Source organism: Elephantulus edwardii, unplaced genomic scaffold, assembly GCF_000299155.1.
Source record: "Elephantulus edwardii isolate Elephantulus edwardi_28Jun2011 unplaced genomic scaffold, EleEdw1.0 scaffold00059, whole genome shotgun sequence".
In the NCBI taxonomy this organism is placed as follows: Eukaryota; Metazoa; Chordata; class Mammalia; order Macroscelidea; family Macroscelididae; genus Elephantulus; species Elephantulus edwardii.
The window spans coordinates 12,001,347-12,025,359 of record NW_006399809.1 but is presented as its reverse complement, the minus strand read 5'-3'; the positions used below and the strand labels follow the sequence as shown (position 1 = coordinate 12,025,359).

General features: G+C 38.9%; 1 protein-coding gene across 1 annotated transcript in view; it reads right to left on the bottom strand.

The window, feature by feature from the left end:
* Positions 1-24,013, bottom strand: part of TBX20 (T-box 20) — an 80,000-nt gene that overhangs the window by 39,409 nt on the left and 16,578 nt on the right. Inside the window, exon 6 of the mRNA XM_006887595.1 lies at positions 11,859-11,935. Coding sequence (XP_006887657.1) covers positions 11,859-11,935 — 77 coding nt within the window. The remainder of the gene's footprint in view (positions 1-11,858; positions 11,936-24,013) is intronic.

Here is a 24,013-nt window from a genome sequence, read left to right as displayed (position 1 = left end):
ATTTCCCTCACCCCCTGCACATCCTCATCCTGCTGCTTTCCATCCCCCCTCCCCAGCCTTGGATCCTTATTCTATATTAATGATTTTATATAATATTTGTACTTGTTCAACTAAGTTCATTCAGCATAATGCTCTCCAGTGCCTCCCAAGTTAGGTAATAATTTGCAAAATCATTGCTCCTGTGTGCTGCATAGTATTCCATTGTGTGAATGTACCATAATTTCTTGATCCATTTGCCTGTAGTTGGACATCTGGGCTGTTTCAATGTTCTTGTGATGGTGATTAACACTGCTATGAACACTGATGTGCAAGTCTCCATTTTTGCCTCAGTTCTCATTTTTTCCAGAGTATGTTCCAAGGAAATCAAAGCTATCAAATGGGGAGATGACAACCTCTTGAACAAATGGTACTGACAAAACTGGACTTCCACCTGCAGAAAGCTGAAACAGGATCCACACCTCACACCACAGACAAAAATCAATTTAAGATGGATCAGAGACCTGGGAGTAAAGCCCTAAATCATAAAGTTCATATGAGACAAATTGAGATCAAGCTTAGAAACCCTAGTCCAAGGTATAAACAGATTGCCAAATACAGCCAGAAATGAATTCACAATCTGAAGAGGATAAAATTGATGAATGGGGCCTTCTAAAGATTAAAACCATGTGTACATTAAAAAATTTTTCCAATAAGGTGAAAACTTACAGATTGGGTACAAATATTTGGAAATACCATCTCAGACAAGAGTCTCATAATGAAAGTCTACAGAATACTCCTGGACCTCCACAAGAAAAAGACTGATAACATAATTACAAAATGGGCAAAAGACATGGAAAGAATTTTCACAGAGGAAGATATTTGAATGGCAAACAGACACATGAAGAAATGCTCAAAATAACCGGCAATAAGAGAGATACATATCAAAACTTCAATGAGGGACCATCTCACAGTGGCAAAATTTAACAGGATAGCAAGTAATAAACGTTGGAGAGGATGTGGCGAAAAAGGAACTCTTATACATTGTTGGTGGGATTGTAAAATGGTACAACCATTCTGTAAGGCAGTTTGGTGTTTCCTCAAAAAGCTGAACATAGAGATTGCGTATGTATCATCTATTCAACTATTTGGAATATACCCTGAAAAAAAATGAGAACTGAGGCACAAACGGAGACTTGTACACCAATGTTTGGGTTTGTTTTTGTTTTATAGCCATTCAGTTTCTTCTTTTATCATGACCTTGTTTGAGTGTTCTTCCTCTGCCTGTGTTAGTTTAGGTAGATTGTGGGTTTCTCAGAATTTGTCCATTTCTTCTAGATTTTAAAATTTATTGGCTTACTACTCTAAATGTTGTTCTGTTATTATCCTTATTATTTTGTTTGGTTCTATCTATTTAAATGTTGTCCATTTCATTTCTCATTTATGTTGCACCATTTCTTTTCCTTTGTTAGGTTTGCAAATGGTTTGTCAATTTTAATAATCCTTTCAAAGAATCAACTCTTTGAAAGTCATGTTGATACTTTCTATTGTTTTTTTGCTTTCTGTTTCATTTATTTTTGCTCAAATATTTATTGTTTCCTTTCTTTTAGAGGTTGTCAAATCTACTTGCTATTATTTTTCTAATTTTTGGACACAGATTAAGACGCTCGTTTTTATTTTTTCTTAATGTGTTTGTTTATTGCTATAAACTAACCTTGAGGAAGTGCTTTGGCTGTATCCTCAAGGTGTTAGTATGTTGTGTTTTCATTCTCACTTGTTTGGAGAAACTATTAAATTTCATTTTTAATTTTTTTTCCCTATTGCTCAGTAGTGTTCATGCTGGATGTTATTTAGTTTCCAAGAATATATTTTTTCCTTGTCCTCCTGTTCTTGATCCCTCATTGTACAGTATATGTTCTGAGAGGATGTTTTGTAATATTTCACAGTTCCTGAATTTATCAAGGCTTGCTCTATAACCTATTTATATGTTCTACTCATATGTAGTTGTTGTGTGCCAGTGAGTCAGAAATGACTCAGAGCTGGTTCTCTATTGGGTTTTCAGAGGCAGTTCATCACAGGGGAGATTACTCATCCTTTGGAGCATCTAGTGGATTTAAATTACATGCCTTTGAGATTACAGCACAACGTCTTACCACTAGGCCAACAGAACTATGTCTGTGAGGTCTAAGAGTTCATTAATTGCATAGGTTAGGTCTTCTGCACCTTTGTTGGGTTTCTCTCATTCTGTTCTTCATTGATAGTGGTGTATGGAAGTCTCCTGCTATTATTGTGCTGTTTTCTCTTTTTTTCAGTTGTTTGTTTTGTGTATTTTTTGTCTTTATCATTCAGCGCAGAGACACTAATTATAGTGATGCCCTCTTACTCTATTGACCCTTTAATCATTATATACTATCCTTCTTTATCTCTTATGCTGGTTTTTACCTTAAGGTTTATTTTATTAGATATTAATATTTTCACTTCTGCCTTTGCAAATTACCATGTGTCTGATATATTAAGAGAATGAAAAAAAGAGACTAACAATCTAAAAGGGGAATAAAAATAGATAAATACATACACAGGCCAATTGATAAAAGCAGTTTGGAGCAATGTTATAAATTGTTGACTATCAAATGGATAAAGACAAAGAAATATTAATAATGTTGAAAAAAGTTATTAAAGTGTATGTTTTTAGAGAGAGCAGGTAATGTGGAAGTATGGAAAAAGCCGTAGAAACATTTTTACCTTTCATATAGACTTTCACTTAAAGGAATTTTACTAAGAAAATACAAGTACAGCTGTGTTTCAAATACTTTTTTCCCCAGAGAGTTTCTAATGGCAAAAAGTAGGAAAACACAATGACTAACAAAAAAATTGTCAAATTAAGGTACATGTTGGTATTGTTCAGTGCCATCGAGTCAAGTACAACTCATAGCAAGAAACCCAATGAATAGCAGACCTGAACCCCATCCCAGTCTGTGCCACCTTCACACTTCCTGACTCGCAAGAACTCACTGAGGCAGTCACTGTGTCAATTCATGTGGTCAAGGCTCTTTCTCTCCTTTGCTAACCCTTCGTTCTTCCAAGTATTATGCCACTATCCAAGGAACAGCTCCTCTAAGCAACATGCCCAAAGTATGTGAGGTGAAGCCTCTTCATCCTTGCCTGTAAAGAGCACTCTGGCTTCACCCTCTCCAAGACATATTTGTTAGTTCTTTTGGCAATCCATGCAATGTTCAGTTCTCTTCTCCAAAACCATAGCTCAAAGGCATCAATTCTTATGCTATCTTTATTCATTGTCCAGTTCTCAGATGCACAGCAAGTGATCAGAAAAACCATGGCCTCACTTCCTTTAAAGTACCTACATAATAGGTTGTTGCTATTGTTAGGTGCTGTCAAGTCGCTTGGTACAAGAGCCCTAAATCCTGCTCTATCCTGTGCCAACTTCACTGTCTCCGACATACCCAGTACTACTACCCCAATCACAGAATCAATCCATCTCATTGAGGGTCTTCCTCTCGTGCACTGTCCCTCCACTCTCCCAAACATGATGTCTCTCTCCAAGGACTGGTCCCTCCGTGTTAACATGTCTAAAGTATGTCAGACAAAGCTTCAGAATCCTTGCCTCCAAGGAGCAGCCCAGCTTCTCCCTCTCCAGGACAAACCTGTTTGTTCTCCTAGCAGTCCATGGTATATTCAACACTCTTATCCAGCACCACAGCTCAAAGGCATCAATTTTCTTTCTACCGTCCCTACTCACTGTCCAGCTCTCTGATGCATAGCACGTAACTGTAAAGACTACAGCCCAGATCAGGTACACCTGTATCCAGCCTGACGTTGTTGCTCTTCAGTATTCTGGAGAGGTCCCTGACAGCTGACTTTCCCAGTGCAATTTGTCTCTTGATTTCCTGGCTAATGGTCTCAAGAGTGTTGACTGTGGAGCCAAGCAAACTAAAGCTGTTAACTATCTCAATCTCTTCACCATCCATACTGATGCTGCCAATTGGTCCAGTGGTAAGAATCTTTGTTTTCTTGATGTTGAGCTTCAATCCGTACTGAAGGCTGCAGCCCTTGACCTTCTGCAGCAAGCACTTCAGGTCCTCCTCAGTTTCAGCAAGCAGGGTTGTCTCATCTGCATAATGCAGGTTGTTGATGAGTCTTCCACCAATCCTGATGTCAAATGTCCCAGATGATCTGTTCTGCATACAAATTGGAAAGGTATGGAAACAGAATATATTCCTGGCGGACACCCTTCCCAATTTTAAACCATGCAGTGTTTCTTTTCTCTTTTCTGACGACTGCCTCCTGGTCCAAGTACAGGTTTCGCATAAGCACAATCAAATGTTCTGGGATTTCCATTCTTCTCAGAGTAAGCCACAGCTTGTTGTGATCCACATAGTCAAATGCCTTTGCATAATTAATGAAGTACAGATGGACATTCTTCTGGTACTCTCTGCTTTCTGCCAAGATCCATCTAACATTAGCTATAATATCCCTAGTACCATGACCTCTTCTAATTCCAGCCTGCATATCTGGAAGTTCTCTGTTGACATTTTGTTCCAGTCATTTTTGAATAATTTGCAGCAGAATCTTGCTTGCATGTGATATTAATGATATTGTTCAATAATTTTCACACTCTGTCAGGTCACCTTTCTTTGGAAAGGGAGCAAATATCAACCTCTTCCTTGTGTTGGCCAGCTGGCTGTCCTCCCGATTTCTTTGCACAACTTAGTTAGCACATCCAGAGCAGCATCTGTTTGTTGAAATATGTCAACTGGTATGCTGTCAACTCCTGGAGCCTTGTTTTTTTGACAATTATTTCAGAGCAATTTGAACTTCTTCCTTCATCACTACAGGCTCTTGCTCATATGTTACTTCATTAAACTCTTCTGTGTGAGCCAATTTCTTCTGAAACAGTGACTCTGTATAGTCCTTGCATCTATTAAAAAGTGTACTGCACACATATACATATTAATGGCAAATGAAAAATGATGAAAAATAGTATTTGTGATATGATAAACTTTAAAGGGAAAAATCTTAATATGTAATAGGAAAGTATCTAGAAGACTATATAACAAGGCTTTACCGACAATTATCTCTGAGAAAATGATTATTTCATTATTTTTTATGCTTTAATTTGCTCAGTACTTTCTCATTTTTCTGCAATGAGCATGAATTGTTTTTATAAAACACTGAATAACTTGGAATAAAACACTTTGTAAAAACTCTGTTTCTTTTTTTCCTGCCTTCAGGATTTAAAAAAAAAAAATTAAATGTCAACTGTCAGTCTGGCTCAACTTATTTATGCTATAGAACCAACAGATAATTCTTTCTCTTAAATTAGATTATATTTTTTTTAAACTCACTTAAGCTTTTGGATTGCCTAACTGTCAATAGTATACATATGTGCACAGCATCTAACAAAAATGACTTCTACTTTTGTTAATGAAGTGGGCTTCCTTTTTCAAATGAGGGAGATGTTATCACTGAAAAGTGAAACTATACATATATGTATAGAAGACATTCAAGTATCTGAATGAAGCCTAGCAAAATTAGACCATGAAAAACAAAACAAAGCAAAATTATAATGCCTGTTACAGTATCCCAAGAGCCTGCACAATTATAGAAAGGAATGAACTGAGTTTAGAGGTAGAAGGCAAATAGAATCAGTCCTAAAGGCATTTCTGTTTGTGTGTCTCACATAGAAGTTGTAAATCTGAAATAGGAGACTTCAAATCATTAAGGTCACATATTTATAGCATCGTATTCAATTATATCAGAAAAGTGCAATTTCTGTCATCATGTCATAAAAAAATGTGTTTTTCTCTCAGATCTCTTATGAAAAAAAGCTCCCTATATTGTTACAGATAGGAGCTGTTTTCAATCAGTTACAAGGAGCAATTCAATTACTAGATGGTTTAGTGCAGTAACTGACTCCAGACTAATTTAATTTCTTTAGGTCTCTAAAGATCAATTGATCTGATTTGTTCCATCCCCAAAGGCTGTTTAGGAAAAACTCGGACTTAAATACCTGGAAATGAAATCTGAAACCTTGACTAATTTCACACTACTTAGGTCATCCTGCAAACTTTCAGCTGGTCACAGAAGAGTGTTTTCTTGGCCCTCAGACCATTGAAACTACTTAGCTGCGAGTACATGTAAGCACTCCCGACATCACGATGCTTATTTGATAAGTGGAAAATGTGGCTGCATGCATTATCAAATCTGTCATTCCAAAGGGCAGCCAGAATGGCACCTATATCTCATGAGCACATGGGCATCTAAATGGCTATTTTTATCCTAGGAATAGCTTATTAAGATTTAAAAGTAGACTTAGGTGAAGTAAAAATGGATAGATCAAATGACCATGGGATAAAATGAGGAACTTATAATAATTTTAGGGTTTTTAAGTTTATAAAATACTTTCAAAAATACCATACTTGGAACAGATAATAGACCCTTAAAGTGAGCAGACTTAGTATGTCCATTTTCTAGATGAGGTAACAGACTAAACATGTAAATGTCCCCTCTAGGACCTTCAGCCTGTAAAAACACAGAGCTGGGACTCCAGCCCATGACTTGTCTCCTAGGACGTCACATCCACCTGAGCAACACCACTCATCTGTCAGTTTGTTATATTATGATTGTTTGCTCATTGCTGCAATGTTAGAAACTATGACAGTGGTGTTTCAGATACCAGGAAGGTAAACCAGGTTACAGTAAAACTTCCAGTCTAAGGTAAACTAGTGAAAATGTTCAGCCACAGTGAAAATGTTACTGGACCACAGAGGAACATTGTATGATACAGTGCCTGAAGATGAGGGTCCAACATACAAAGATTATGCAGGACTGGGCTATATCTTATTATGCATAAGGTCATGGTATTATGCATACCATGAGGAAGCATCAAACAAACAACCCTCTAATCCAAGACAGAAGATGTGATGAGCAATAAAAATATGTCAATACTTGACTTGGCCCCATTTGGGGGCTAGGGTTGAGTAAGGAGACACACAAGTCTGAAGAGCAAGGAGAAGTGTGGACTCCTGAGCTTGCAGCTGATGCCCATTTGAACCCAGGCAGGGATGCCTGGGGATGAGCTGACCAAAACCTAACCAGATGAAGAGAAGGTGACCATGCTCTGAACTACAGGAATGTTTGCTGCAACCTGATGGCTTGCTCTGGACTAGACTTTGCTTACAGATATAGATGTTCAAAGCTTCCAAGTTGAACAGAGGATCCTTCAGCAAAAGTTTGTTTCCTCAGAGTGCTGATTTGATTGTTATTGTGTACCATCAAGTTGGAACTGACCCATAGCTTACATTCCAACGGGTCTTCAGAAGCAGTTAATTACACATGAGTAGATTTCCGTCCTTCTCCCACAAAGGAGCTAGTGGACTCAAACTGTATGTCTTAGGGATTACAATGCAATTTGTTACTATAAGCTCCCTTGGGCAAATCAGCGATTAGCTATCTAAATGAGGGATATTGGACCATGAGGCATGAAGTACCTGGCTTACACACTTCTGTGAAAGTAGTTGCATAACTGTAAAGGAGGAAAAAACCTTTCACAATATAAATGAATTAAATATAATGTAAATGAAGGACTGTATGTCACACATAACACACATGCAGAAAATACAATGTATATAAATGATACAAATAGTAATAATAAAAAATTTAAGGAACATGTCAATACTATTTCAGTGACCCAGTGCCTTTATTTATATTCCTAAAACTGAGAAAATGTCCACTTTTAATCCAAACTACATAGATTCAGTCCAAAGCAGTAGATCTGATAGAAAATAGAATATTTATTCCCATTCCAAAAAAAACGATGATATGTCAGAGTGTGGAAATTATTGAGTAATATCACTAATATCACACACAAGCAATATCCTGCTAAAGATTATCCAAAAATGACTGGAACAATACATCAATAAAGAACTACAAAAATATAAGCTGTGTTTAGAAGAGGACCCGTGGCACTAGACCAATATTGCCAATGCCAGATGGATCCTGGCCGAAAGCAGAGTACCAAAGGAATGTCTATCTATATTTCATTGACTATGCAAAGGCATTTGACTGTATGGATCATAGCAAATTGTGGCTAATCTTGAGAAGAATGGGCATCCCAGAATACTCAATTGTTCTCTTGGACAACATATACTTGAACCAGAAAGCAGTTGTTGGAACACAGCAAGGAAAAGCTGCATGGTTCAAAATCAAGAATGGAGTGCATCAGGGATGGCTTTTCAATCTATATGGGGAACAGATCATTCGGAAGTCTCGGCTCTATGAGGAGGAATGTGGTATCAGAATTAAAGGAAGACTCATCAACAACCTGAGATATGCAAATGACACAACATTTCTTGTTAAAATTGAGGAAGACTTGAGGTGTTTGCTGCAGAAGGTAAAGGACTGCAGTCTTCAATATGGATTAAAACTCAACATCAAGAAACAAAGATTCTCACCACTGGGCCGACTGGCAGCACCATGATGGATGGAAAATAGACAAAGAAAGGTTCTTAACAATTACAGCTTTTTTGGCTCCAGAATCAGCACTCTTGACGCCAGCAGTTAGGAAATCAAAGGTGAATTAAATTAGGAAAATCTGCTGACAAGAATCTCTCCATAGTGCTAAAGAGCAGAGATGCAAGTCTAGGAACTAAGGTGCACCTGATATAGGCCATGGTCTTCACAATTACTTGCTATGCACCACAGAGTTGGACAATGACTAAAGATGAAGAAGAATCATTGTCTTTGAGTTGTGATACTGGAGAGGAGCATTGAACATACCATGGAAAACCAAGAGAAAACACAGGTTCATCCTGGAGAGGGTGAAACTGAGCTGCTTTTGGACACAAGAATTTTGAAGTCTCAAATATTTTGGAAATGTTGCCAGGAGGAACTAGTGCTTGGAGAAGAATATCATGCTTGGAAAGGTAGATGGACAATGCAGAAGAGGAAGACCCGTGATGAAATGGATTGACACAGTAACTGGAGTAATGGGGCAGGTGTGTCAAAGTCAGTGAGATTAGCTAAAGATAGGGCAGGTTCAAAGTTATTGTGCATACAGTCATTATAAGTCACAGGTCACTAGGTCGCACATAACAACAATAACATTAACATCTAAAGTTAAGCAAGAGTTCTGGTGGCATAATTCAACCCAAAGGTCAAGCCTCTCTGGTAGTTCAAATTCACCAGCAGATCTCCAAGAAGAAGATGGACAATCTCCTTTCATGTAACTTAAGGCCTCGTAAAAGTTACTGAAGGGTCAGCTGTGCATCAGTTCTGATTCAATGGTCAGTAAGATAAAACACAACTTTTGTAAACAGATTTTTTTACTGATACATTCTCTCTCATGTCTATCTCAAGGCCTATTTGCCCTCCTCTGTTCCAACTCCCTGGAAACTTACACACTTCAGGGGTTTTCTTTCACATTTTGGTTTACATACTAGATTCTCAAGCACAAGTTCAAGTTTCTTTCCTCGTCCTCATTATTCTCAACCATTTACCAAGCTTTTCAAAGATCAATCCTTCTTTTTTACTCAAACTCCATAATTCTTGCTTCTGTTGACTCTCACTGACAGCCTCCGTATCTATTTCCCAGCCAAAACCACCATTCTATAGTCTGCCAATTGGGTTAGGAAAGGAACTGACAGATATTGCATGACTATTTTATTCTTTAATTGGAATGTAGTATTTAGGTACTTAGGTCAGAAGATGTGACAGTCTTCTAGGTAAGAAAATTATAGAAGAAACAGCAGGGTATGATTATACACATGTATGGGGTTACAAGAAAACAGAGTTCATGGGGTAACCTACCTGTCAACATTGTTGGCAAGGATGCAGAGAGAATGGAATTCTCATGCAATGTCGATGGGATTGTAAAAAGGTGCCACCACTATGGAAGTCAGTTTAGCACTTCCTCAAAAAGCTGAACATAGACATAAGACCCAGTTATTCTCCTGTAGGAATATACCCCAAGCAGAGACATTCACTATAGCAAGAAAATGGAAACAACCCAGATCTCTATCAACAACTAGATAGAGAATCTGTGGTATATTCATACAATGAATTACTATACAGCCCTAAAGAACAACATGTTTTTATTGTTATGTGTCGTCAAATCGCCTGCGACTCATAGTGACCCTATGTACAACAGCCTAAACTCTGCTCTATCCTGTACCAATTTCACTGTCTCCAACATACCTAGCCCCATTACCCCAGACTCTGAATCAATCCATCTCATGCAGGGTCTTCCTCTCTTGTGCTGTCGCTCCACCCTCCCAAGCATGACAGCCTTCTCCAAGGACTGGTCCTTCCTTGCAACATGTCCAAAGTATGTCAGACAAAGCTTTACAATCCTTGCCTCCAAGGAAAAGAACAATATGAGTATTCATAAAAATATGACACAACATGGGAGCCTGGAGAACATTACATTGTGTGAAATAACTCAGTCACAAAAGAGTAAATACTCCATAAGACCACTATTGTGAAAATAGGAGAATAACTGAGCAAGATATCTATGAATGTTCAAAAAAAAAAAGAAGAGAAAAGGAAGGAAAAGGGCGAGCAGGAAATTCAGTGGGATATCAGAGGTTAGTGAGCAGCTGGAGGGATGAAGATAGAAGAAAGATGCAATGAGGACTCAAGGGGACAGTGTAATAAAAGGCAGAGAGAGATCAATAGTAATTGATCATATACAACAATGTATATGAGTAATCACATAAAACACAATGTACATGAATAAAGCATAAGGTACGCGAATGACAATATGTAAACCAATTAAAAAAGAGTTACACACACACTAGGAAGCTACACAATACGGAAAAAATATTCTCCATTTGTTTGAAAAATCTTGTTTGAATATTCCTATGAACTTTTTAGATATTTAGTGGTACACACAGACAGTCTCACATTATGTGTATAATTTTAAGTTAATAACAACACAAAATAAGTTACCTATATATGAATGTTACTTCTCTTCTTAAAGGTCCTGATACTCGATATGTTTTCAATTGAATCTAAGAAGCCTTGGGGTGGGGGGGGGTGTATCAAACCCACTCAACAACACTGCAGAAGAAAGGCTTGTCAAACTGCTTCTATATGAACTACAGCCAAAATCTGCATGAAGCAGTTCTACTCTCTACATAAGAGGTCACCCGGGGTCAAGGGACAGCTCAGTAGCATCTAAGACAACAGCAACCCTATTAGGGAGCTCTGGTGGCCGAGTGATAGGAAACTGCACAATCCTCAAAATGCACAGTTCAAATCCACCAGGTGCTTTGTAGGAGAAAGATGGGCAATCTCCTTCCATGAGGTTTACTGCCTCTGAAAACCTGCTGGAGGGTCTTTATGGGTTTATTCCAATTCAATAGCAAAAAGTAACACAAAAGGTAAAATTAAGTGACTTTAACTTAAATCTTATTTCTTTTTTTTCCCCTCTCAAAATTCCAAATGATAGTCATACGCTAAGTGAACAAATACAATCACTTCAGAAGGTAAGAAACTAACACTATTCCATTTTTTGCAGATTGTCACTCTTTCAAAGATGACTTGTAATTCCTATCACCGAAAGAACTGAGTCTTTGATAATAATAAGGCCCAGTCTTTTTCAGCTGAATAAATGTCTTGAGTAAAGAAACCACTTCACAAAACCACCTCAGAAAGCAAGTACTAGCAGCTGTGAGGCCTTAAGTAGTTCAAATATCCATAGGGTTTATATCTACAAGGGGTAGGGGGTGGGGAAACCACAGAGAATGGGAAGTCCTACTCAGTAAAGTTACGGTTCTTAAAGAGTTGAAAGGAGAGTGTCCTTACAAACACTCTCTTTTCTTTATCTTATCTGGACAAAAGAGTAAACAGAAACTTCTCATTACCTCTCAATGTCAGTGAGTCTGGAGGAGTCCCGGAATCCTTTGGCAAAAGGGTTGCTATCTATTTTCAGCTTGGTAATCTGGAGAAAATGGATAACAAAAGGATATCATTTCTGAGCTCAAAGACATTCAATCAGGACTAGGGAGTTAGTTCTTTTTCCCCAGCATCTCAAGAATATCTTCAGGTCTCTCAGTGTCATGAGAAAGGCCAGAGTGCTGAAGAAGTTCACAGGGGGGACGGATCCAGGCTGGTGGGAATGGTCAAGGAAAGCCTCAGAGAGAAGGTATCTACGGAGAGGATGGCTCAAAACTCATAAACTGGAGGCCAATAGACAGCGGCAACTAGGAATGGGTGTCTTATAGACAAAGGCAGACATGAATAGTGTAGCTGGGGTTGGGAGCATTTAAAAATGTAGTAACAGTTAATGCTCTTTAGAGCCAAGGATGGCAAAGCTTCTTCTCACATACTTTGGACATATTGTTATGAGAAGCTATTTATTCTTTTGAAAGGAACATCATGCTTGGAGAGATGGAGAGTAAACCAAAGAGAGGAAGACCCTCAACAAGATGGAATGGCAAAGTGACCGCAGCAATGGGCTCAAGTCTGTTGAGATGATGAAGATGGAGGATAGGACAGGGTTCAGGTCTGCTGTTCAGAAGTTATACTCAACTCACCAGCAAACAACAAGAGGTACTGGGGTGGTGAGGGGATTGTGTAAACAGGAGCTGCTGAAGTCACTGTGTCAGTCTGTCTCACTGGGGATCTTTCCCTCCTTCACTGACCTTCCCAAGCATGACATTCCTTTATAAGGAATAGTCACAGCTAGCTACATATCTATTGTTTGAGAGATGAAGCTTCACCATCTTTGCTTCCAAGGAGCACTCTGGCTGTACTTTCAGAGCCATCAAATGCCTCACTGTCCACATGAGCACACTGGGGCAGGAAGAGCAGCATTCGTGCCAACAGTTCCTTGATCAGAGCCAAGGAGGCCTTTCAAAAGTCATAACTCAGTAGCATCAACATTAAAGCCCAAAGTAATTGAGGGGGAGGGAGGGCATTCAAATACTCTTAACTGGGAGGGTAAACAGATTGAGGCAGCTGCTTTCTCTTCATATTAAGAAATCAACATAATCTCATAAACAGCTTTACATACAAATTTGCCAAAAACATTAATGCTTTGAGAATTGCTTTGTAAATTACAAAATAAAGGCACATTTTTTTTAAATTTTCACATTTTCCTGAAAAGTGAGCTAAACAAATATACAAGTTGCAATATTACTCAACACTTAAAATGGACCCTTTGCATTATCTCAACTGACTAATTTCTTCTATGAATAACATCAGAAATTTAGAAGGTTGATTATCTGATAACACTAAATTTAAGGACATTTGATGAGATTAGGCACGTTCAGCTTTGCATGGCCATAGACTAATTTTAAGGACATTTGAATATGCCTCCAAAATGCTCATTTTTTTAAAGTCCAAGGGCATTTACGGTACAGCGTCTAAAAACTTTAGCTATTTTTCTCTTTATAGATTGACATTATGAATAAAGAAGGAAATAAACTAGAGAAATAAGAAATGTGTTAGCAATAGCCCCATCTCTATTAAGTATGCATATAAAGAAATAAACAAGGATCCACAGGGTTGTTTGTTGCTTCTAAAGGGTGGTCAAGAGACCAAAAAGAATCTTCTCTCACACACAGCTACTGCTTTAATAATTAAGATGGTATAGGAAAGGATGTATCCTATCTCCGTACCTTTTCAACCTGTATGCAGAGCAGATTATCTGGCAGGCTGGGCTCCATGAGGAGAAGTGTGGCATGAGGATTGGTGGAAGATTTATTAACAATCTGCGTTATGCAGATGACACAACCCTGCTTGCTGAAACTGAGGAGGACCTCATGCACTTGCTGCAGAGGGTCAAGGACTGCAGCCTTCAGTATGTATTGAGGCTCAATGTCAAGAAGACAAAGATTCTTACCACTGGACCAATTGGTAGCATCAGGATGGATGGTGAAGAGATTGAGATTGTTCACAGCTTCAGTTTGCTCGGCTCCACAGTCAACAGTCCTGGCACCAGCAGCCAGGAAATAAAAAAATGTATCGCGATGGGAAAGTCTGCTGTTAGGGACCTCTCTAAAGTACTCAAGAGCAATGGTGTCTCTCTAGAGACTAAGGTCCACCTGATACAGGCCATGGTCTTTGCAATCATTTGCTATGCATCAGAGAGTTGGACAATGACTAGGGAGGATAGAAGGAGAATTGATGCCTTTGAGCTGTGGTGCTGGAGAAGAGTATTGAATATACCCTGGACTGCCAAGAAAACAAACAGATTCATCCTGGAGAGGGTTAAACCAGGCTAATCCTTGGAGGCAAGGATTATGGAGCTTCATCTGACATACTTCGGACATGTTGTAAGGAGAGACAGGGCCTTGGAGAGAGACATCATGCTTGGTAGGGTGGAGGGACAGTGCAGGAGGGGAAGACCCTCTATGAGGTGGATTGATTCAGTGACTGAAGTAATCGGGATGGGTGTGTCAGAGACAGTGCGATTGGCACAGGACAGAGCAGAGTTTAGGGCTGTCGAACATAGGGTCGCTATGAGTTGCAAGTGACTCGACGGCACATAACAACAACAACATAGAAGAAGAAACTTGTTTCCCTCATTCACTCTGGCAAGATTTCATTTTGAAAGTCTATTTTTGAAATAACTGTAAACATCTTCTAAGCAGGCTATCTGTGTGGTCTAATTGTTGTGTGCCCTGAAGTCAGAACTGACTGCTCATCCTTCTCCCACAGAGCAGCTGCTGGATTAGAATCCTGTGCCTTTGGGATTACAGTGCAGTTCCTCACTATTAGACCACCAGAGCTCCATTCAGTATGATCTAAAATTATAAAATACTAACAAGAAGTCAAAATATTCCAAGATAGGAGGTAAACTGTATCTTTTTAAATTGAATATAATGACATTTTTATAATTATAACAGAAATAGAATTCTGTAGTTTTTAAATATATATATATTTATTTTATGTATTTTTTCTTTTTTATTTTTCTTTTTATTAATATTATTTTTTTATATTTATTTCTTTCTTTTCAGGGAACGCTAGGAGCCTAGTGTCAAGAAGCTGTACTACCATTCCAAAGGCATGCAGTTTGAATCCATCAGCTGCTCCATGAAAGAAGGATGAGCAATTCCCTCCCATATGATTAAATGCCTTTGAATCCCACCATAGGATCAGTTATGGGTTGGTTCAAACTCAAAAGTACATAACAACAACATATATAAGTATATACCCAGACGTTGTTTTGTATTGTCATATGAGAACTAACTCACAGCTGACCCTTCAAGCAAGTTCTCTGTGGCTGTAAAAAGCACAAGGAGACTGGCCAGCCTTCTCTCTCCAAGAAGCTGGTGGATTCAAATGTGTGCCTTCTGGTTGGCAGCACAGCCCCCTACCAAGAGGCCACCAGAGCACCATTACAATAAATATATACATATTTTTAAATAATAAACGTATATCATAAATTAAAACACTTTCTCTTAAGTGTGCTTTCTATAGCTTATAAAAACACTCTGACGTTAATTCAATTTATAAACACTGAGAATTGATTCATTTATTATTAGTCATTAAGCTAGGTGGTGGAGGGCACAAAGATAAAGAGCACATGGTCTCTGTTCAAATGAAATTTGTCCTTTCAGGGACTATACAGAAAGATGAACAGTTCAGCAGAACTGGAGGAGATTTAATTGCTCCTAGGAGGATGGTGATCTAGTCTGTAGGAAGCTGTGCTGGTCACCCAAAGGTTGTGGTTCAAATCCTCCAGTGGTTCCTCCGGGGAAAAATGGACAATCTCCCCCAGGAAAGACTTATAGCCATGAAAATCCAGTTGAGGATGGCAATGAGTAGGAATCAACTTGATGACAGTGGGCAAGAGGACACACTACATCCAGTAGGGATTAATGACACTGTGCTATCAAGTTTAGATGAAAATTTCAAACTAAATCCTACAGGTAGAGCAAGAAGGATAAGGGTGGGTTTTATTTTTTTTAAATATATGTATAAAGTTGACAAGTGAACTGATGTGTCAATGGATAAAATTTTCTAACCAAAACGCAAATAGTTTACGTAAAGGGAAAGAACATTTTGAAGATAGTTCTTTTGCAGCCAATCCTCTAAAATTCACTAACCATCATATCAAGCTCTGTGTCTTTACAAGAGAACAAGATGAAAATTATTATCAATGCATTGTAATAGTTAAGGGATTCCTGGTGGCAGAGAGGGTTGCTAACTGAAAGGTGAGAAGTTTGAACCCACCAGCTTGCTCCACAGAGGAAAGCTGTAGCAGTCAGCTCCTGGGAAGATCTTCTGCCTTGGTAATACTCGGGGCAGTTCTACTCTGCTTTCTAATATTGCTTCAAGTTATAATCTCAGATTTATTATAAATCTAAGGTTGTGTAATAATTAAAGAAGGACTTGAAAAGTGTAAATACAAGGGATTATTTCAGAGTGCGATGAAAGTGGAGTTACCTTAAATCCTTCAGTGTTCTAATACCACACAAACACAAAAAAATTATCTCAAAACATGTGTGCTATTGAATGGATGCATCACTGTATCTAACATAAATGCCATAATTTAGAATGAGGCCGTTAATAAAATGTAATACGAGTTTTTAGATTTCTTTGGAATATTCTTTCATTACTATAATAATCTTCCATTCTCTACAATCTATCTCTCATAATTCCCAGGAATAGTAATGGCACCTCTGTGATTTTTCACTTGTATACAGTTGCAAGTAACAAAAACCCCAACTGGAATACCAAAACAAGATACTTTTTTACATCCAGGTTCAACATAAAAATAACTCAAGAAATCAATCAGAAATTTACTTTATGATCCTGAAAGTCAGTTTAATTCTCTATACAGGCATCTCAGAAGAAAGGCCTGGCAACATACATCTGCCAAGGCCAGTCACTGAGAACCCTGTGAAACAAAGTTCTGTTCTAACATACATGGAGTCACCCTAAGTTGGAATGTTCTTGATTCAATCTAGTTTGATGTTTTGTTTGTTTCTATTGCTCATGGGTCATTTTATCCAATTCCGAGAAACAGAATTGCTTTTAGAAGCCAGAGGAGTTGGTTAAAAAAGAGAGCGAGAGAGAGAGAGACAAAGAATTATTATGACTAACATTGTATAGGGGTTCTGGACTAACACTGCAATTCTGAGTAGGTTTTGTTATTGTAATTGTGTGCTATTGAGTCAGAACCAATACACAGGTTACTCCTCAGTGGGTTTTCAGAAGTAGTAATTGGATGGGAAGAGACTGCATCTTTCTCCCATGAAGCAGCTGTTGGATACAAACAGCATACCTTTGCATTGGCTCTCCATAGGGAACTCTGATAGCCTAGTGGTGAGAAACCAAACTGTAATCCTAAAAGCATGTGATAGGAATCCACCAGAGCGGGTCTGAGGGAAAAGAATGGACAGTCTCCTCTCATGTGATTTACTGCCTCTGAAAACCCACTGGAGGGTCAGCTATGGGTCAGTTCTGATTCGATGGTATACACAACAAGAACAGGAAGCCACCAGAGCTCCCTGAGCAGGTTTTGGGGAGTATTAAGAACAGCACAGTGAAGTTCTGGTGGCCTAGTAAGAAGGAGTTATGCTGCCAAGTCTACAGCACCAGCTGTTCCACAAGAGAAAAAAAAGCAACCCATTCCTATGTGATTTACAGCCTCAGCAAACCTGAGGGCGGGTTAGCTATGACTCTGTCTCAACTCTATGGCACACAAATCCAACAACAGTTAATAGCAGAGGGACTACCAGCTATGTGAATTCTTAATGAATCCACATTGCCAACAGGAAGCAGCCTGTTCTCCTTGCTGGTTAGTTGGCTCTGAACCGCAGCAACCCCCTATTGAGCTTCTGTGACTGTTCTTGCACTGGAGGAGACTGCCCATCTCTCTCTCTCATGAAGCTGCTGATCATTTCAATCTGGGGGAGACTTATAATCTTTGGGTTAGCAGTGAAACTCCCTATGAACTACACCACCTTACTCCAGATTTATTAAGTTAGCCACATGAACACCCCAGCAACATTTGCTAAAATTTAATTAAGGACAATCAGAAATATTATTTGATCTTTTAACCAAATGCTAAGTGAAACTCCCCTTGAGTTTATTTTCTTCCTTAAATTTTAAGATAGGGCACTCTGGTGGCCTAGAGGTAACATGCTGCTGTGTAAGCCTAAAGGGACACAGTTTAAATCTGCAGGGGAAAAAATAGGCAAACTCCTCCTATGCATTAATGTGCCTCTGAAAAGCTGCTGGAGGGTCAGTTATGGGTCGATTTCAACTCGAAAGTAACCAACAACAGTAATTTTAATATAAGGTGATTTTAAAATGGAAAACCAGTGTTCTAGGAAACAAAATTACTCCATTTTTCTTAATACATCCATTATAGATTTATTTCAGATATTTAAATTTTTAAAAAATCAGTAGTAATAAGGAAAAATACATGTCTGAAAATAATTTATACCTCTTTATGAACACCGAGGAAAATGGGCAGGGGAACCCACCAAAAACCAAACCAACACAATAGAGAATTAAAGAGAGAAAATGGTAGCATCATAAATAGTGATTTCTGTAATCCTCTACTATTGGAAGCCAGAAACATCAAAAGTTGTTATTGTTAGGTGGTGTTGAGTCAATTTTGACCCAGAGAGACCCTCTGAACAACAGATCTGAACCCTCTCCTATCCTGTGCCATCCTCACAATTTCTTACACATTCAAGCCCAATACTGCAATGATTACGTCAATCCACCTGGTTGAGGGTCTTCCTCTCTTTCACTGACCCTCCACTTTCTAAGACATGATGAAGGAATAGCCTCTCCTAGCAACATGCCCAAAGTATGTAAGACAAAGCTTTATAATCCTTGCTTCCAAGGAACAATCCAAATACACCTTCTCCAAGACATATTTGTTTGTTCTTTTATCAGTCCATGCAATATTTAGCATTCTTCTGCAACACCACAGATTTTTCTCCTATTGAGCCGCTGGGCGCATTCCAACCCACCAAGCTTTTGGATATCAGCTGAATTTTGTTGGGTTTTTTTTTTTTGTTATTACAAGCAGTTGAGTCAGAATTGACTCATAGTTGATCCTTCAGAGGGTTTTCAGAGGCTACAAGACATTAAAGAGGAGACTGCCTGTCTTTCTCCTGCTGAAGCACCTGACAGATCTGAACCACCTGTCTGGGTCGGCAGCACAACTGTTGCCAAAAAGGATCATAGTGCCTTTATGTACAACAGAACGAGTCTAATACACATCCAAATTTCTGACTAATTCAAATCAAAATAAGTCCTTCATGTTTTTATCTATTATCTCAATAATACAGAATATATACTTCTAAATGGAAATTTCCAATGTCAACATTGCTAGTATTTCTAGATAAATATATATTTAGATGGAGGACATATTTTGATACTGTCTGCCGTGCCAAAGAGCATGGGACCTTTTCCAGTGGTTATCACTCATTGTGATAACACTGGATTCAAAATCTAGCTGGAATTCCCAGCCACAAGGTGAAATTGGCCCTTAGGGACCATTTCTCCAATTATCAGGAAAAGAGCTGTCTGAAGGCATTTAAAAATGAAACCTGACCTACACTTCAACTTTACAGCAATGGTTTGCCTGCTCAAAAACAATGCATGACCTTTAAATCTTATATTATGAAATAGTTTGTTTAAAGTGTAATGTACTTAGCTTTTATCTAATAATATAGAGAAATGCAATATTCCCTTGCAAAAAGCAGAGGTAAAAATAGCAAAAAAGGTCCCTTTTTCATTGCCCATAAATAAAACTCCCAGCCACAATAAATGAGAAGCTTTTTTAAAAAAAATGCTATTGAAAACTCTGATGTGGCTTTTAATAGACATAAAGCTCATAATCCTCACAAAGTTTAAGAGCTGTAACAATGGTCCAAAGTGAAGACATTACATTCTTTCCCTCTCTCCTCTTCCCTCTTTGATCTGTGTGCATGAAAAATTCTAGTGCTTAACTTTACTGTGTGCTTATTTGTTTAGTTACTATATTTTTGTGGTTGCTGTAAAAATAGTAGTACACAAACATGGTACAATGACACAGAAGCAGTAGATATAGGGCGGTCTGTAAAGTACATGGGATAGCTTCAGAAAAGGGGATGCTGTTGTTGGGTGACATCAAGTTGATTTTTACTCTTATCATACCTACTATATGATGAAGCAGAAAAGCTCTGTAAGATTTTCAAATTTATAATCTGTAGGGGAGCAGATTTCTGTCCTTAGGGGAGTTGGTGGGTTTAAATTACCAGCCTTTCTGCAGCCAAGAGCTTTACCAGTGAATCACTACAGCTCCACGAGTCCTTTAAAAATGGCATATGATTCTGAAGTTTCATCTGACATACTTTGGACATGTTGCAAGAATGGATCAGTCCTTGGAGAAGGACATCATGCTTGGGAGGGTGGAGGGACAGTGCAGGAGAGAAAGACCCTCTATGAGATGGATTGATTCAATGACTGGAGTAATGGGGGTAAGTATGTCGGAGACAATAAGATTGGCACAGGACAGAGCAGAGTTTAGGGCTGTTGTACATAGGGTTGCTATGAGTAACAAGTGAGTCGACAGCACATAACAACAACAACATATACATACATATACACGTACACACATATACATACATACAAGTCCTTATTATCAAATCAATTCACAGAAAGAATGGGGGAAAGCCACCACAATGGCATTAATGTCAACTCCTAATGCATCTAGAGGAAGCTTCAGTGGCTTAGTGATAAGCATTTGCCTGTCAACCCAAAGGAATGCAGTTCAAACCCACCAGCTGCTCTGCTCTGTGGGGTAGGGATGGGCAATCTTCTCACATGTGACTTAGTGCTCCTGAGAACCTACTGGTCAGTCATCTACGATTTGGCTCTGATTTGATGGTGTCTACCAATAACAGCAAGAATGTATCTGAAAATTGGACAAATGAATAAGGATGGCAGAAGAATTGATGCCTTTGAATTGTAGTGTCAGAGAAGATTGCTAAATATTCCATGGACTACCAAAAGAATACGTAAGTCTGTCTTGGAGGAGGTGAAACCAGGGTATTTCTTAGGGCCAAGGATGATGAAACTGGCTCACATGCTTAGGGCATGTGGACAGGAGGAATTTTAAAAATGACATCAAGGGGAGAAAGGCAAAGGTCAAAGATAGGAAGATCCTTAACAAGATAGGCTGCCATATGACAGCAACAGTGGACTTGAGTATATAAAAAAATAGTAAGGATGGTCCAGTAAAAGGTAAAGTTCAGATGTGTTGTTCATAGGGTCATTATGGTGACTTGATAGCAACTACAAAGGACAACAGTCTTAGATAGCTTCTAAGGCTGTAAATGAGGTGTATACTTGTGATAGATAGATTCTAAGGCTGTGAAGCCAACTGACACTTCTTTCTCCTGTGGTGTGGTGGGGGCACTGGACCAAACAATCTTCCATGTAGCATCCATGTAGCATCTAACTTAGTCCTTATGTTTGTTGAGCACCTTCCACATAAACTTTAAATGGTCTTATGATGTCAGATTGAGGACTAGAGTGTGTCTGATTCAGACCACGGTCTCTAAGACCATGGTCTTTCTGATCACTTGCTATGCATCTGAGAGCTGGACAATGAATAAGAATGACAGAACAACGGATGCCTTTGAGCTGTGTTGTTGGAGAAGAGCACTGAACATCCCACGGACAGACAAATGAACAAACAATTATGTCTTAAAGAAAGTGCAACCAGAGTGTACTCCACGGCATATAACAATAACAAATCTAATTAGTGTAAAGCTAAGGTTTTAGGAAGTTTTCTGAATGTGTGATATATGCATTCTATATTTCCTAAAAAAAAATTAAAGGAGATTGTTGGTTTTGCTAGTTAAATGATCTTAGCTTACTTCAATATACCTCTCAATGGTTTACTTGATTTGCTGATGAGGAAAAAAAGAAAATGTATAGGCAAGTGTCTATTGTTTGGATCTTATATTTTTACAAGAAATTGGCAGACTCAGAAGAATTTCATGAAATAATATATGAGCAAGAGCCTATGGTGATGAAGAAAGAAGTTCAAGCTGCTTTGAAGGAAATAGCAAAAAATAAGGCCCGAGGAATAGATGGTATACCAATTGACATATTTCAGCTAACAGATGCTTCCCTGGATATGCTCACCAAGCTGTGCCAAGAAATCTGGAGAACAACCACTTGGCCAACTGACTGGAAGAGATCTATATTTGGTGCCATTCCAAAGAAGAGTGACCCAACAGAGTGTGAAAACTATAGAGCAATATCATTGATTTCACATGCAAGCAAGATTCTACTGAAGATTATCCAAAAACGACTGGAACAGCACATCAGCAGAGAATTACCAAAAGTCCAGGCTGGGTTTAGAAATAGTCGTGGTTCTAGGGATATTGTAGCTGATGTTAGATGGATCTTAGCTAAAAGCAGGGAATATCAGAAGACTGACTATCTGTGTTTCATTGATTACACAAAGGCGTTGGACTGTGTGGATCATAAAAAACTGTGGCTGACTCTGAGAAGAATGGGAATCCCAGAACACTTGATTGTGCTAATGTGAAACCTATACTTGGACCAAGAAGCAGTCATCAGAACAGAGCAAGGAAACACTGCATGGTTCAAAATTGGGAAAGGTATACGCCAGGCATGTGTCCTGTCTCCATACCTTTTCAACCTGTACGCAGAACAAATTATCTGGGAGGCTGGGCTCTGTGAGGAGAAGTGTGGCGTCAGGATTGGTGGAAGATCTAGTAACAATCTGCATTATGCAGATGACACAATCCTGCTTGCTGAAACTGAGGAGAACCTGAAATGCTTGTTGCAGAGGGTCAAGGACTGCAGCCTTCCGTATGGATTGAGGGTCAATATCAAAAAGACAAAGATTCTCACCACTAGACCAACTGGCAGCATCAGGATGGATGGTGAAGAGATTAAGATTGTTAACAACTTTAGTCTGCTTGGCTCCACGGTCAACACTCTTGGTACCAGTAGCCAGGAAATCAAAAAACGTACTGTGATGGGAAAGTCTGCTGTTAGGGACCTCTTCAAATTACTGAAGAGCAATGGTGTCATTCTGGAGACTAAGGTGCATCTGATACAGGCCATGGTCTTTGCAATCACTTGTTATGCATCAGAGAGTTGGACAGTGACTAGGGAGGTTAGAAGGAGAATTGATGCCTTTGAGCTGTGTTGCTGGAGAAGAGTATTGAGTGTACCATGGACTGCTAAGAAAACAAACAGATTCATCCTAGAGAGGGTTAAACCAGGCTACTCCTTGGAGGCAAGGATTCTGAGGCTTCGTCTGACATGCTTTGGACATGTTGTAAGGAGTGACAGGTCCTTGGAGAGGGACATCATGCTTGGGAGGGTGGAAGGACGACGCAAGAGGGGAAGACCCTCTATGAGGTGGATTGATTCAGTGACTGGGGTAATCGGGATGAGTGTATCAGAAGCAGCGCAATTGGCACAGGATAGAGCAGGGTTTAGGGCTGTTGTACATAAGGTCGCTATGAGTTGCAAGTGACTCAGCAGCATGTAACAACAACATAACATTTTAAAATATGTACATTTTTAGGAAAATATGTAACTCAATATTATAATTTGAATTATCTTCAACACACAACCATTTCCATATGATAGTTTCTTGTTCTTCAGAGACAATTATCTCAGTCTTTGCACAGCTGAATAACATTCATATAATACCTAAAGCATTAGTAGTTTGGACATCTAGCTTGACTGTGTTTCACTTAGGAGGAAAGCAGAACTTCCAGAACTCTTGAAGCTAAGAGCATATGGTTATGTAGTTTAGCCAGCTCTACCAGGGAAATGAGAGAATTTTCTGGAGTAGAGAATCTGGGATTGTAGATTGGGTCAAGGTAGGGTAAGGCAAAGGAGTGGGCAACAAACAGCCAGGTCAGGGTGGGAAGATTCTGGAAAAGATGATGTAACACACACAGACCCTTATAGCTTTGATCTGTGCTCATGAAATGCACTGTTCAATGTCTTGAGGCTGCTACTCCCATCCTGAGAACTAGCTTATCCCTTCTCTTCAAGGCAACCC